Genomic DNA, 15521 nt, shown 5'->3' with positions numbered 1-15521 from the left:
GACTTCATGGTTATTCGTTCCATTTTAAACACAGGTTTATGATCTACTCCCAATTGTAAAAGCAGCTTAAATCAAAAGTGTGATTTTAATGAGAAAACAAAATGAACAAACAAAAAAGCCTCACGTGAGGTTGCTATTTCCCAGGTAAGCTGGGTATGGCCAGGCCTGGAGGTGGTCAGAGACGGAAGCGCCCACTTGAGACAAGATAACTCCTTAAGCTGGTGAGGCGGAGCCGGCTCCAGAGAGAGCCGAGAATGAAAACCCAAATGCTGCTCTTTAAAAAAAATGTTTAGTATGGAAAATTTCAACCATGCAAAAGTACACAGATGCTATGCCAGGCTCAGATACCATCTGAAGGTGGGTCTGAAACTATAAACCATGACAGAGGCTGTGAGGAAAATGGAAGTTCCCGGTTTGTTGGGGACACGTAGGATGTAAGTTCAGGGCCCGTGTTTGTCTCCCCTCCCCCCACCACCTCCTTCCCCGCCTCCCCACCCCATTGGCCCCTCATAATGTAAAGTCTTTACAAGAGAAGGGGGTGTGGGGAGCTCTGGTCTCAGAGGGCGGTCAGAACGCTGAGCTGTGCAATTTCCCCACGAGGATTTGAATGCTGGCTTAGTGTCCTGTCATGCAGGGGGGTTGTTTGTTTGCTTTTAAACCTGGGTTGCTTCTAGGAATATCTGAATGCCCAGAGAATGGCATGCGTGGGCATTTTCCTAGGGAGAAGATGCACTGCTTCCACATGGTTGTCCAAAGGCTCCTGGTCCCCTCGCCCCTGCCAGGAAAAACAGAGCCACTGTAATGTATTCATCATGCTAATCCACGCTCATCTCTAATGGTCATATCACCCGTTATATGATGGCCTTTGAATGGTTTCACTGAAAACACAAAAATTTTAAGAAACTAGTCCTGCTACAGTCATATTTTGAAATGTCATATGATCTTCCTCCCAGTGATTGGATGAAATCCAGCACAGATGAATTATTTTCTATATTTGAGATTTTATATCCACCTAACATAATTATAGAACTTTTAATAAAAGTAATCTGCTTTTAGGTACTTTATATTGGAAACGTCTAGATGTATTGATTTCATAGCTCGGAGCAGAAACTAACAATTACACTAATTTTAAGTATGTTTCATAACAATGATAAACCAAATTCATTAATAAATGAATTTGGGCCTGACAATTAAATCCATTTAATGCATTTTTTTACACGGGCATTTCAAAGTCATTGTGGAAATAACCACAAACATACATATTTATTCACAGAAAATGCCATCACGGCTTTAATATGCAACAAAGCTGTCAGAGTTCACAGAAAGAGCATAAAGTGCAAGAGCTCCATTTCAAAAGGCCTAACGCTACTCCCAAAGCAATGGAGGCTGCAGGCCACCACAGCCAGTGGGCACACGTCTTACATAGCACACTCTGCATAAAGTATAAACTCTAGAAGGAATGTATCCGAAAATACTATATTTGTTCTAATTACAAACTGTGGTTATAAAATACTCTTAAATCTGGCTTAACATATAGAGATACAATTCAATTAGCCCCGTATAGTAGGGGCCATTCAAGAAAAAGAAGTCCATAGAATGATGTTATAAAAGCCATGGGGAATCCCAACCTGGCCTGAGCCTTCTCTTTGGCCAGCTAGAATGGCAGCACCCAGGGCCAAGAGCTGGCTATGAAAGGTCCCACGTCCATTTGGAGAAAAGGAGCTCTGGTCGGGGCTCTGGCTAGGCTGGCCTCAGCCCTCACCTGTCCCTCACAGGGGGTCCCTGTCAGCCCCGAGGGAGGGAGAGCCAGGGAGGGCTCCAATCCGGTCCTGGGGCCGCCAAGACGGCACTGGCTCACATAAGCTTGGACTGGTGAGATGCTTTACACACCTGAGAAACCCGATAAACAGAATAGGTGATGGCATTTCACAAAGCCTGTGTTTGATGACCCTTGAGCTTAGGCGCTCTCCAGGGGGACGGCGTTCCCCCAAAATGTAGCATGTGACCAAATAGGTTCAGATATCTGCTCCCATGCACCTTAAATATGTTCACTGAAGTGCTTGTTTGATAATATGCTCATCAAGGGGATAAATATTTCTTTTCCTAAAAATCAATAAGCAACCAAACAGTATTCAATAAGAATCATTCACTTAATAACATGGTAACTTTTTTTTTAATATGCAAAATGCATTCCTTCTGGATATTGATTTGGGGCAAATTCTACCCAGAACAGAAATCTGATAGCCATGCAGAGCAACTACCATGACCTAGCTCCCAAGTGTGGCATCGCCACTTCCCTCCTTGGCAGCAGGGAGAGCGATTCTTGATTGCACATTCATTAATGAAATAAGGCCTTCACTCACTTTACATCGGCAAACATCGAAACCTTAGAGCCATATATTTAACACTATTTCCTATTACTCGTCAGTCCAAGAGCAGAAGCATGTCTAGGAGTAGAATCCAGTCCATGATTCCACGCGCGGCTCCATCAGCAGGGAAGAATCAGTAGTCAGGCTCAGAATCCAGTAATGAGCGCTCCAGCGTCTCGCTAAGGCGAGTGCACTTCAAAGCCTGCTCTTCGTGCAAAATACCCAACTCACACTTCCATTCCACTCAAACCACAGGACAAACCATCAGCTCTAAAAGACATCTACTTACAAATGTAGTAGGAAAAAAAAAGACTAGAAGGAAATATACCAAAATATGAATGGTTGTCCTTGAGCTATAGAAATAGATTACTTCTTTGACTTTTTTGTAGTATCCCAATTTTCTTTAAAGAGCAAGTAGTGCTATCAAAGCATTACAAACGTGTAACTATAAATATGAATGAAACCATCAACCTAACTTAAATACTCTCTTGACTTGCCATCCCACGCTGACAAGCTATAGTGACTGCTGTTCAAACGGGTTATGTTTTGCCCTCAGTATACCCCACTCCCCACTTCTTTCTCGGCCCTCATTGCATTAGAACCAGTTCCTAGTAGGGCATTGTGTTCCTATCAGAAGCATTCCTCCTGATATCTGAACTTATTCACATCATTTCTTGTGCTAGAGGGATGGAAACAGCCCGAGTCAGGGCACGTCCTTCCTTCCTTCCAGCAGTCACCGTTCATCTCTATTTCCAAAGACACCCAGAAACTTCCAGAAGGTCAAAGCCTTGGGAGCTGAAGGTAGTGTTCCCCAGGGAACCAGCCCTGCATCTGATGGGGTAAATGGTCCATCCCTGACAATGCTCCCCTCACCAAGGAACCCTCCAGACAGACACACGCACAAACATGTCCTACCCTCCTCTCTCTGCGTCTCCTGACCTGCGCTTCCACACTAAGACAGGTGGGCTCACAGCACACCAAACCCCTTACTTGGGGGCATTTTTATTGTGCAGAATGGATGAAACCGGGATCGGTGCCTGCTGAGCCAACCAGAAGAGAGGGCAGTCTGATATCCCCCTTTTAAAAATTCTGGACTTGAAACCCAAAGGACTTAGTAGTTTTCAAATTCTGTTTCATGAACCACCTAGGTCACATAGAGGTGGGTTAGAGGTTTTTGAAATATTTAATTCAAACATCGTTTTTAGAATATATTTTTATACTACAATATAGCAATATGTACACTCATTCAATACCCAATTTTTCTATCTTGAAAACGGCCAAATCGTTAATTTGCATTTTCACTGCCTGATATATTTAAGAACTGCTATAAGTTTAACCTCAAAGTAAATTTAAGCTAATAAAACCCATGTCATACATTGGGGTTCCATAAAGATTTCTTACTGCAAACAGGGTTCTGCTGCTAAAATAACTTGAAAACCACAGAAGATAGTCATTCATTTTTAAACTTCGGATTCCGTTCTTTCATGGGGTTTTGCCTTAGGTCCTGTGCAAATTCCAGCCGGAGAAACAGTTCCCGGCCAGGCCCCACACTGCTGCTGCCCACCTCTGAGGCTCCTGGCTGCACAAGGACAGCCTGCCCTGCCCTCACAGGGGAAGGCTGCAAAGCAGGAAGCGCCTGAGAGAGAATGAGTATCCCTGAGGCCGCGAATCGCCCCTCACACCTTCAGGGGCGTGTGGAGTCTCCCATCCATCCCAGCCCAGGGAAGAGATTTAGTGGTAGCCAGTGTCACTTTAGGTGGGAAAAACTCAGAGGCAACAGCTTCGCCCTGCGGCACCGGCCAAGGACCCACCAGCCAATGCATGGTTACTGCCAGCACTGGGGACTGCGGCCCAAATGCTCGGAGAATCTACAGGAAGCCCCTCCCAGTGCGAGCGTGGAGAATAATTACCCCAGCAAAAGCCAGAGAAAGGTCGGGGATGTTCTTGAGGTAACGTCCAGGCAGCTCACAGGACGTGTCCAATGAGAACACGTCTCCAAAACTTCGTGGTTGCTCCCACCTCTGAGCCCGGGCCCCCACCCTCACGGTTGTCACAGCCCTTGGGTGATGTTAGAGGTCAGGCAGTGGGGAGGGGCCTGGGGAGGGACCCAGCGACTCCTCTGTATGTCTGAGGCTACTGGGCTGGGGTGGGGGACAACAGTGTCCATATTTAAACACTTCGTCACCTTCAATAATGGCTTAAAATGGACAGTCGTTTTGGCACAGAGGGGTTTTCTCCTTAGCTTTACCCTCGCCTGTCAGGTCTCCATGTCTCAGCAGAGGTAGAAGTGAAAGGATCCATAAATGCATGTAAAACCCGGGTGTTTGAGGAAACCTGGTGTCCTCCATCAGACGGGTGGAGGGCATTGTCTGAGCAAGGATCTGACTGTCAGACAGAACTGGGGGTCTGGAGCCCACAAACCCACAGGAAGGAGGCACTGAGTCCCCCACTGGCTCAGGGACGCAGACCATAAGCCACTGCCTCGAAAGTGACGCTGTAGCCAGTCCTCAGCCCTCTACCTTCCATCTCTGGGAGCAGTGGAGTCCGGGGTCCACACACACCAGGGAGAGCCCAAGGAAACAGCATTTTTAAGAAAATAGACCCCACCCCCAACTCTGAGACCCCCCAGGGGTCTTTGCTGGCAAGAATCCCGGAGGACACCCAGGCAGAGAAGCCCGCCCTCCGTCACGTGGTCTTGACTGAGGATTTCTTGTGGGCGCACAGGAGGGACACATAGGGGACGCCGATGAAGGCCCACTTCTCGCTGGGCCAGAACCTGATGACAGGGCCTTGCTCAGGGATCTCGGAGGCGGCATCAAAGTAGGCAAAGCACACGCAGCCCAGGTAGGCGGCCAGGCAGATGAGGATGTGCCTGAAAGGGAGACGGGACAGGAGGTGAGACCTGCCCTGGCAGAGGCTGTGCCGCCTGCTGCGGGGCGCCTCCTCCCCGCTCCCCCCCCCCCGCGCCGCCCCCTTCTGGCCTGACCCACCCTTCCTGGCGCAATGACCTTCGGGGTTTCTTCTAATTAGCAAGGGGAGAAGGGGAACGATAAATCTGGAGCAAAAGGCCTGTTTTAGGATGTTCTAATATTCCAGCTTGATAACAGGAACCACCATGCACATGCCTTTGGGGTCCAACCCAGAAGATTGAGCCGCAGGGTTTAAAACGGGGGCTAAGAGGGTGTACTTATAAAGCACGCTGTGACGTACTGATCGGACACACACAAAGGAAATGAAGATAACGGACAGGCCTTGGTAAGGAAAGTTGTCCGGGACCTAGTATTTGGTGTGAGGAAGAAAAAAGGACCAGTTTGCATCATGTACAGAATGATGCTATTTTTGTTTTTAAAAAGCGAAGTGGAGAAATATATATATGCATAATCAAGAAGGATATACCTCAGGCCATTAACAACTGTTCTCTCTTTGGTAGATGGAATTATGAGAGCTTCTCTCTTCCTATATTTCTCTATGTTGTTTAAACTTACTATTAAAAAGCAAGCCATTTTATAACTGGGACAAAAAGATGGTCCATTTTGACAAACAAAGCAGAAAGTACACCAAATTTAGAAACAAACTGAATTTAAACCAAAGTTATCTATATTCTAGCATATAAAAGCCTGAGCAATCGTTACAACGGGACAACCAGATAACCGGCCAGTAGCTATGATGCACACTGACCACCAGGGGGCAGATGGTCAACGCAGGAGCTGACCTCTGGTGGTCAGTGCGCTCCCACAGCCAACGTCCTGCAGCTGGCCAACCTCCCGCGGTCCCTCCCCCCGGGCGGCTGGCCCTGATGGGCCCAGTTTGTGGTCAGTGCGCTCCCACAGCCAACGTCCTGCGGCTGGCCAACCTCCCGCTGTCCCTCCCCCCGGGTGGCCGGCCCTGATGGGCCCAGTTTGGCCAGCCGGCCGACCTCCTGTGGTCCCTTCCCCTGGTCCGTCAACCTCCCGCAATCCCTCCCCAGGGCCGGCCCCAACTGGGACTTGGCGAGATGGCCCGATTGGCCAGGAGGGACCCCAACTGTGCTTGAATTTGTGCACCAGGCCTCCAGTTACAGTATAATCTTCGAATTTTACTTACATTGCTAGTGTGCCCAGGGAACTTGCTTGGATCAACAAAAATGTACTATATCTTGAATAAGGTCATATTTATACAGGTGTATATATTTATCAAAACTCATCAAGCCATACATTTACACCTGTGCGTTTTGTTTTATTTTTTAGGGGAGAGCAGGCAGGCAGTCCCCCACTACCACAAACCATGCAGCCGTTTCCCACATCTGAGGAAATCGCAGGTGTCAGCACACTGCAGCGCAATGGATAAGCCTCACCTGGCCCTGGGAAAACCACCGTCGTGACCACGGTATCTCCCTGCCAGGTAAGTATTAATCTGTGTGTTTTATTATCTGTCAGTTATAACTCAGGAAATATATAAAGTGTTTATAAACTCACTAGTGTGAGTCAAGGTTGAACCCAAGAAACATCAGGCAATGGATCCTAAGGCTGGAATCCCAATTTCAGCTGTTTTGTTTTATTTCACCTTTTGCAAAGAGTTCTGAAGTCCCCAAGCCTTTTTTTTTTTCAAGGAAATGTAAGCGAATTCTCCTAAACCGTGTGGTTTTTAGGCATTTCCTGACAAGTCACGCTTCATCTGATTCAGATCTCACAGTTTTTCCAACTCGTTACCAATGGAATTCCCTCCTGGAGGCTCTCAATTTGCAGGAGACATCCTTTATGTCTCCCTTGGTCCCCGTTGCTCGCAATTACAAGTTCTGGAGGACAGCGAGGGGGAGATGACTGGGTCTGGAGCGGAAGTGGTTCCTAGGAAGCCACTCGGCTTCCTCCTCAGCTTCTGAGAGAAGGATGCTGCACACTTCGCAACCTGCGTCATTGTTTGACCTAACAGCGTCTCCTGAGCATCCAGGTATAGATGCTCCCAGTCCCCCTTATGGACACCTGGGCTGGTTTTACATAACCAGCTGGTGTTGTGAACAATTCACTTTACTTCTCTGGGCCTTGGTCTGCACCTGTAACATGAATGGGCGAGACTGTCCCTAGATGACCTGTGAGGCCCAAGTATTCACCTGGTCATTCAAACCCAAAAGGGAACTTGGGTTGACAAAAATGTACAATATCTTGAAAGAGGTCATATTTACCTCCTTTGGTTCCTGGTTGGACGTCCCTGGACTGGTCCCCATGTTTGTCCCAAGCCTTCCCCACCTCCCCCACCCGAGCGGTCTAGCCAGAGCTCAGGTGACGGCTTCGGTTTTCAGGCTCCATTATGCTTTAATAATGGAGCTAGAGGGCAGAGACCCGGACTTGAAGCATAAACAACTAGGTCTTTTTGTTCTGGCTGAGCCAGCTCCCTGGAGTCCATTCTGCTTTGGACAGTAGTTTCTGTTGCTTCTGAAAAGTCTGACAGTGTCCGAGGAGAGGGGGCACACCTGGGCACCTGGAAGAAGATGGAGCCAAAGGAGAGTGCAGCCCCCCACGGGCAGGGCTTACCACACGCAGTGCAGGTAGGGGAAGTGGAAGGACGACAGCAGCTCGCAGAAGGCTCGGTCACTGATCCAGCAGAAGAGGGCCAGGGTCCACCAGAGGCCCGAGAAGAGGCCCAGCTTAAATACACGCACGTTGTCACACCTGCACAGGATCCAGATGCCATCAGTGCTGGTTTCCGCCCACCTCCCTGAGCGCTGGTCTGGTTCCTCACATCTCCCCAGCCTCTTGGCGCTGGAATTCCTACCCCACATACCGTCGCTCTGCCAGCTCGTGGGTGTGAATCCCGTATGTGCACAGATGAGCCCCAGAGCCATACCTCTCACCCAGGCCCCTCCCTGACCCGACTCCAAACCCAACTACCTTCTAGACATGTCCACCGAGGTCTCAGATAGATCCACATTTAACATGTCCATAATGAACTCCTAACCTTTCCCCCAACCAAAACCTGGTCTTCTCCAGCCCTCTCAGGAAAATAAGTCATTCCATTTCAGAAGCTCAAGTCAAATATATAGACAATCTATTTTGCACTCTAAAAGACAAAATAAACAGGCTTCTAGCCTTGCCATTTTTAAAGGTAAAATGAAAATGGACAGAAGCAAATATCAACAAATATAAAGGCAATTGGTCTGGTCCTGGAGGATCTATACACTCCAGAAAGTTTGGCTTACGGAACACCCCAGCACAGAGAGCTGGAGATGCAGTGTGTGTGCTGAGTGGCAAGAAAGAGGTGGAATGTCACATGGGCAAGTCTCCTGGGGTGGGCGGGGCTGGCACCTGGAATGCTGGGAGGGAAGCACTGCAGAGTCAGGGTCCAGGGCAGCCTGCACTGCCTCTTCCTCTGTTGGCGAAGGGGCAGACCCTGCCAGATGCTGTGCTGCACACCAGGCTTATTTGCACTTGGGGCTTATCCAAACCTGACCTCCATTGGGTATAGTCCCGCCTTTTCAGGGCTTGAATCAAAATCCCAATGTGAGGTTAAGTGCAAAAGCAGGACCCAAGTTTAGGATAGAAAAATCTGAGCAGATGTCTACTGTTGCTTCTCTTCTTGACCCTCTGTTGCATTCTCAAAGTTTTCCTTAATCAACTCTCTTATGATCAGAAAAAATGAGTCTATTTTACAATATTTTAGATGTAGCTGAGTCACTCGGTAATGTGAGAACACCACCCAAATTTCAGCAAATGTCAGATCATGACCCCAAGTCATAATAAATGTTATTTCCTCATGGTCTGAGAGAAGGCTCAGAAAGGACAATGAAAATATGAAAAGACTAGAAACAAGCTCTAGGATTGAGGCTAATGAGAAAAAGTGACTATTACAAATCCATTTCAGATGTCTTTAACAGCTATTTAACTGTGTGTTTTTCAAAGAGTTTCAAGATCTGTTAGTGGCCCTAGCTGGTTTGGCTCAGTGGATAGAGCGTTGGCCTGTGGACAGAGGGGTCCAGGTTTGATTCTGGTCAAGGGTACATGCTCAGGTTGCGGGCTTGATCCCCGGAGGGGAGTGCAGGAGGCAGCCAACCAACGATAATCTCTCATCATTGGTGTTTCACTTTCTCTCCCTCTCCTTTTCTCTCTGAAATCAACAAAAATATATTTTAAAAAAAATATCTGTTAGTGTCTGAAATAGGTATCTTAATTCCCTGGTCCTTGAAGGCTCCTCAAAGAAGCCAATGAGACAAGCCTGACAGCGGTCCTCCATGGCCAGCTGGCAGACTCACCTACCTCTTCAGCCACCTCTGACCCTGCCTGGGATTGCTGACAATCAACGCAACCCCCAGAGGTGGGGCAGAGGATAGAAATGTACATGTCTCCTCTCAAAACAAAGACTGAGAGAGAGCTGACTGACACATTACACAGAGCGACTTTCACCAGGTGGGACAGACAGAAGACTTCCGCCAAGACAGCCATGTCCACAGCAATGAGGGAATCATGCATGTCTACAAGTGGGCGCACAAGGCAGAAGCGTTTTCTAGGAGCACGAGGGCTAGAAGACAGTCACGTACACAAAAGAGCGAAGCTAAAATGTTTCTCCATATCAACCTGAACTCTGAGTATGCAACTTCCCAAAGGAAAATGCTTACCCAAGGACAAAAGGCTTTCCTGGTAGCTTGTAAATAAGAAACCAAATCTCAGAGAAAGTAGCCGTCAACAGTATGACACCAGAAGTCACACTGTACCTTGTACACAGAAATTCATTTCTTTTTCCTTCTGTGTGTGACTTGCAACTATCACTTTAGGACTCTTCTCCTTATTCTTGTCATATGAACAAACCTATTCTCCTTTCTATAGAGTTCACTCACTCTAGGCCCCTCGGTCTAGGGCAACCGTGGGCAAACTACGGCCCGCGGGCCGGATCCGGCCCATTTGAAATGAATAAAACTAAAAAAAAAAAAAAAGACCGTACCCTTTTATGTAATGATGTTTACTTTGAATTTATATTAGTTCACACAAACACTCCATCCATGCTTTTGTTCCGGCCCTCTGGTCCAGTTTAAGAACCCATTGTGGCCCTCGAGTCAAAAAGTTTGCCCACCCCTGGTCTAGGGGCACACTAGGTCCTTGAGATGTTTCTGCTAATCTAGCTTTGGACCCCTAGGATGTACTGCACCCACAAAACAGCTGCACCCACAAAAGAGCTGCTCCCTCTTTGGGAAAATGAGATCGAACCTGTTCTAAAACAACAGTCAGGAACTAACTCTTCACGAAAAGTCCAACTCCTCCTCCACACTCAGGGGAGTAAAGGAACAAGGAGCTGGTGTGTCCCTGTCACAGGGACAGCAAAGGGCAGGGGGAACGGCACCCACCTCTTCAGCTCTGCGATGAGCAGCGCAGTGCAAGGAATCCCCAGCGTCATCAGAGAGATGTTGTTGATGGCGGGCTTGACAAACGCCAGGCACGTTGTAACTGCAGACAGGACGCAGACCACCGCCTTGAACCTGCCCCTGAATCGGTGAAAGCAAACCAAACCCATTAGCTAAGAAGGTCTTGTTTGTCAAATGTGGACAAGGTGTAGGCCCTGCTGGTGGGAGTGGAAGCTGAGAAGAAATTGTGCACCAGGTACCCAGAGCGTAAACACCATTCACTCTCACTGGCTCAGTAATTCCACTTCTAGGAATTTATCCTTAGGGAATAATCAGAAATTTTCTAAATACTTAGCCACAAGAACAGCAAAATTAGACTCAACTTCAGCCCCTAAGGGTGAGATATGGATACTTGTTTTCTTTTTCTTTTCACATGTTTACAGCAGGATTTGGTAAACGTTTCTGGAAAGGGCCCGACAGTGAATATTTTAGATTTTGTGGGTCACACAATTACTTCACTGCCGCTGTGGACAGTAAGGGAGGGAACGGGCAGGGCTGTGCACCAACAGAACTTGATTTGCAAGGACAGGCAGTGGACCAATTTGGCCCACGGAACAGAGTGTATCAACTCCCGTTCTGTAAGCTTCCTGGTTTAAAAGAAAAACATCACTGTGGTGAGTGTGGCTCAGGTGGTTAGGCGTCGTCCCAGGCACGGAGAAGTTGTCAGTTGGTTTCCCCGTCAGGGCACGTGCCCAGGTGTCAGGCTCAATCCCCAGGGAGGGGGCGTGCAGGGGGCAGCCAATCAATGTTTCTCTCTCCCTTCCTCTCTCTAAATATCAATTATATGTATGTGTGCGTGTGTGTGTGCATGGAAAAAACCTCCTGTGTCCAGCACACAAGAGTAAAAGTCTTTAAAACACTGTAATAGTGACTGTATTTACTGACAATCCACGGTCTAGGAAGCATTGGCATTTTGTGTTGACAAGTTTTTGACGAGACAGATCTTAGAAAAATAACTGACAGCCCCCTTTCACTCGAGTGGAGATGCTTTCAGCAGAAAGAGCCAGAATCGGCGACGTGATCCTGACCACGCTCCTTCCTCTCTCCTCGGGACTCCACTTCCTTATCTAGAAAATGAAAAGTCCGAACTAGATTGTCTCTAAGGCCTCATCTATGACTGAAATTTAAGAGCTCGTGATATTCCTGAAGTTTCTGTTGTGAGCACCATTTACTTTGGCCATGAGCCCTGGAACAGGTCACAGTTGGGAAACTAATTTAAATGAAATTCCATCATAAAAAAATCAAAGTTCACTGAAACCTTAAAAATACAAATTTATCTCTTAGAGGAAAACCATTTATCTTCAAGGCACAGGAAATCATTGATTAAGCTGCCAACTTTCTGAGCGGAATGAACAGGAATGGTAGCCCTGAACTTCGACCAGAGGAAAAAAAAATATGTCTGGGAAAGGATCCAGGCGGCAAATCCCCTGGGAGAATCGTGTTTTTCTCCTGACCTTGGCTGGCAGCCTTCAGCTACTGGGTAAAAGGCTGCCTGCTCTCCCAGCCCGAACGTGTGCGTAACCCTCGGGGACCCACAGCGACTCTCTCCCTGGGTTGAGGCGGTGTGACACATGCTGAGGCTGTGGGCCTTTTTAGACTGGGGAAACACATAATTAAAACTCGCACATGGAATCACCTCCCTGTATCCAATGGGTTAGGATTCAGACTCAGGTTCGAGAGAGCCACAGAGATTCTCAGTTGGTGGCTGTGGGATCTCTGGCAAATCACGGGACTCTCCCCAGGCATTGGAGTGAAGACACCCGCCTAAGGGTGTTCCTGCAAGCATTGCAGCACTTCATACTGGTACAGTGCCTGGTACATGGTGTCTGCTCATCAAATCCACAATCACTGCCATCGCTTGAGAATAAATGCTCTTTAAAATATTATTGTTGTTAATAACAGCACACTCCCAGGGAAAATCTGACTGAGCTGGTGTTGCAATCACCAAAGACTCTAGATAGCACTGCCAGAGTTCAAAGGCAGCAAGCCTGACACAACATGCTTTCTGACCGGGGCAGACACCTCCCCCGTCAGTCCGGTGGGCGTGTGGAATGTGCTTTGGGAAGGCCACTTAGCCAACTAGGACGTCCTGTGAAAGCATGATTTTGCAACCAGCAGAAGGCAACAGAAGTCACATGGCAGCCCAGTGACCCAGAGTGACCGGAGGCCCTGGGTGCAAGAGAGCTAGCAATATCCAGGAGCCAGGGGCCCCACAGGCTTTTTCTGGGCAATGATGGCTACTGCCAGTGCTGGTCCTGTTGTCAACTGTCCAGCCTGTTGTGGGTTCCAACTGAACACCAGGTCAGGGAACTCTTAGCACCCCTTCTTCTTCTTGAGCTCCCCAAACCAAAATCTAGCCATCCAGCACCATCATCATAGTATGATTATAACAAAGCTATTACTATTATCATCAGCTACTATTTTAAGCAGTGTTTTTCACTAAGTCAGACCCGCTGCCCATTTTTTAAAATCAAATAGTTGTAATGGTCCTTTTACTCCTCTGAGGTAGGAGTAATTTATGGATGTAATTTATGGAGTAATCCATAATTTATGCAATTTATGGATGAGAAAACATCCCATCATTGTGACCACTGTAAACTTCCCAGATGTCCCTTAAGAGGCAGAAATGTCCCTGGTTAAGACCCACTGCTTTAAACTACCCTACAGGGTTCAAACAACCTAGTTAGGACAAGCCCCTGAGAGTCACAGGACTACAGCATTTGGTCTTGGAAGGCCCACGCCTGTCATTTTATAAGTGAGGAACGGATAAGGCCCAGAGAGTTGGAGATGGTGACCCCAAGTCATCCAGTCAGCGTGAGAGCAGGACAAGCAGGCCCCAACTTGCACCCTTGCAATTCAGGAGTCAAAGAATGAACTGCATTCTAAAGTGAGGTCTGTCCCTAGACTTCGTAGAGGCAAACTCTTAAAAATCACAGCAGGATAAATTATTTTAGAAATGGAGATAATTAAATCTATAATACTTCTTTGTTCTTGTTTTTTTCTCAAAACAAAAATGTCTAAAAATTATTAATAACCATCTATAGTGGAGTGTGTGTCCTGACAATTCGTAAAAACATTCTAGGCAAGATGAAAGAAAGCCCTTCTTTTTTTAAACCCTCCAATTATTCCTCTTTACATAATGCCTGCTGTTCTAGTCATCCTTATCTTCAAACACTTATCCATATTAGTCAGTCATAATTACTGCTAGCACTGAGTGAGTCCTTAATATGCTCTGTAAGATTTTATCATACATTTCTAACCCCAAGAGGTGGATACCACTATTATCTCCACTTTACAGATGAGCAAAATGAGGTATCAGAGCTTTAAAAACAAAACAAACGAAAGGTAGATCATTACTCAAATCCATATCTGTCTGACCCAGTCACGTAGCCTCTATGCTGTCTCCTCTCCAGGAATCTCACACAGGAACTACTCTGAACAGGTTTTTAAAAATAGTCCAGCAAAGTCTAGATCACAAAAAAAAGAAGAGATCGATGTTAACTATCTGGTAAATGCAGGCAGCTAAACCACGCAACCCTTAGTCTTCAGAAATCCTGGTATTGACCTGAAGTCTTTGGTCTGGCCTGCCACTTCCTGTAGAGCTGCCACCTGTCAGGGGCCCTGAAGCCCCATGGAGGGGTTAGATCTCCTCGCTCTCCCCATCCCGGGAAATTGAAGACAGACAAGTGGAATGGACACCCTTATATTTAGAGTGAGCGACTTCCTGTAACACGCACCTTTTCTTTCTTTGCTCATTAAAATCCTCAATGCCCACTCTCTCCTTCCATTTGCATGCATATCTCAGAGACGCCAGCAGCAGGCTCTCCGTGCCATGGGCAGTCATGAGAGCTAACTCTGACTGAGCACTCACCCTGTTCCTGGTACCATACGGAGTGCTGCAGTCATCTCGCAAAAACCCTAGAACTACCTAATTTTATAGATGAGGAAATAGAAAGTTAGAGTATAGACAAGTTATACCGTTTATAAACCGGGAAGCTAGGATTCAAACCCAGGTATTCTCCAAGGCCAGGGATATTTACATACATGGTGGTCAGTGCCGCCAAAGGACTCTGCTCAAACTGAAAGGGGTCCCAGCTTCCGCAGAGAAATGGCGCTGGTGACAGAAAAGTCCCAAGGGTCAGGGACTTCCCTGCCTCGGGCTATGTTTTCATTATTAAAGGTGGTGCCCTGGCCGGTTTGGCTCAGTGGATAGAGCGTTGGCCTGCAGACTCAAGGGTCCTGGGTTCGATTCCAGTCAAGGGCACATGCCCAGATTTCAGGCTCCGTCCCCAGTAGGGGATGTGCAGGAGGCAGCCAATCAATGATTCTCTCTCATCATTGATGTTTCTATCTCTCTCTTCCTTTCCCTTCCTCTCTGAAATCAATAAAAATGTATTAAAAAAATAAAACAAAAATAAATAACAATAAAGGTGGTAAGCATGAATTACTACAGCCATTGCCCCATCTTCTCGTCTCCTGCTCATAACAACATTATCTCACACCTTCAAGAAACGAGGAAAGAAAAAGGTCCTCTCTTACGCGTACATTACAACATGTCACTTGGAATTGCAACCCAGGCCTCCAGAGTGTCAGACAAACAGAGCCCTGTTCCCGTGTCTTCCACTTCTCCCTCCGATCCCAGGATGAGATCCAAGAGCAAAACAGTACCGTAGCGCTCAACCTGACACACGCCAGGCTCGGGAAAGAACGGAGGGGCTGGTGGGCACCTTCGGAGACAACAGGAAAAGCCGAGAGGAAATGGTGTGTGTATCAGGCAGAGTCAGAAA

The 15521-nt window shown here is 47.3% G+C and overlaps 1 protein-coding gene across 1 annotated transcript in view; it reads right to left on the bottom strand.

Moving 5' to 3' along the window:
- Positions 1-1262: 1262 nt before the first annotated feature.
- ACER2 (alkaline ceramidase 2) overlaps positions 1263-15521 on the bottom strand; it is a 17898-nt gene continuing 3639 nt past the window's right edge. Inside the window, exons 4-6 of the mRNA XM_015564740.1 lie at positions 10678-10815; positions 7877-8014; positions 1263-5241 (exon numbers count right to left, since the gene is read on the bottom strand). Coding sequence (XP_015420226.1) covers positions 5055-5241; positions 7877-8014; positions 10678-10815 — 463 coding nt within the window. The 3' untranslated portion in view covers positions 1263-5054. The remainder of the gene's footprint in view (positions 5242-7876; positions 8015-10677; positions 10816-15521) is intronic.

Source organism: Myotis davidii, unplaced genomic scaffold (assembly GCF_000327345.1).
Source record: "Myotis davidii unplaced genomic scaffold, ASM32734v1 scaffold197, whole genome shotgun sequence".
Lineage (NCBI taxonomy): Eukaryota > Metazoa > Chordata > Mammalia > Chiroptera > Vespertilionidae > Myotis > Myotis davidii.
Note: the sequence above shows the minus strand (reverse complement) of the source record. Positions and strands in the feature narration are given on the sequence as shown.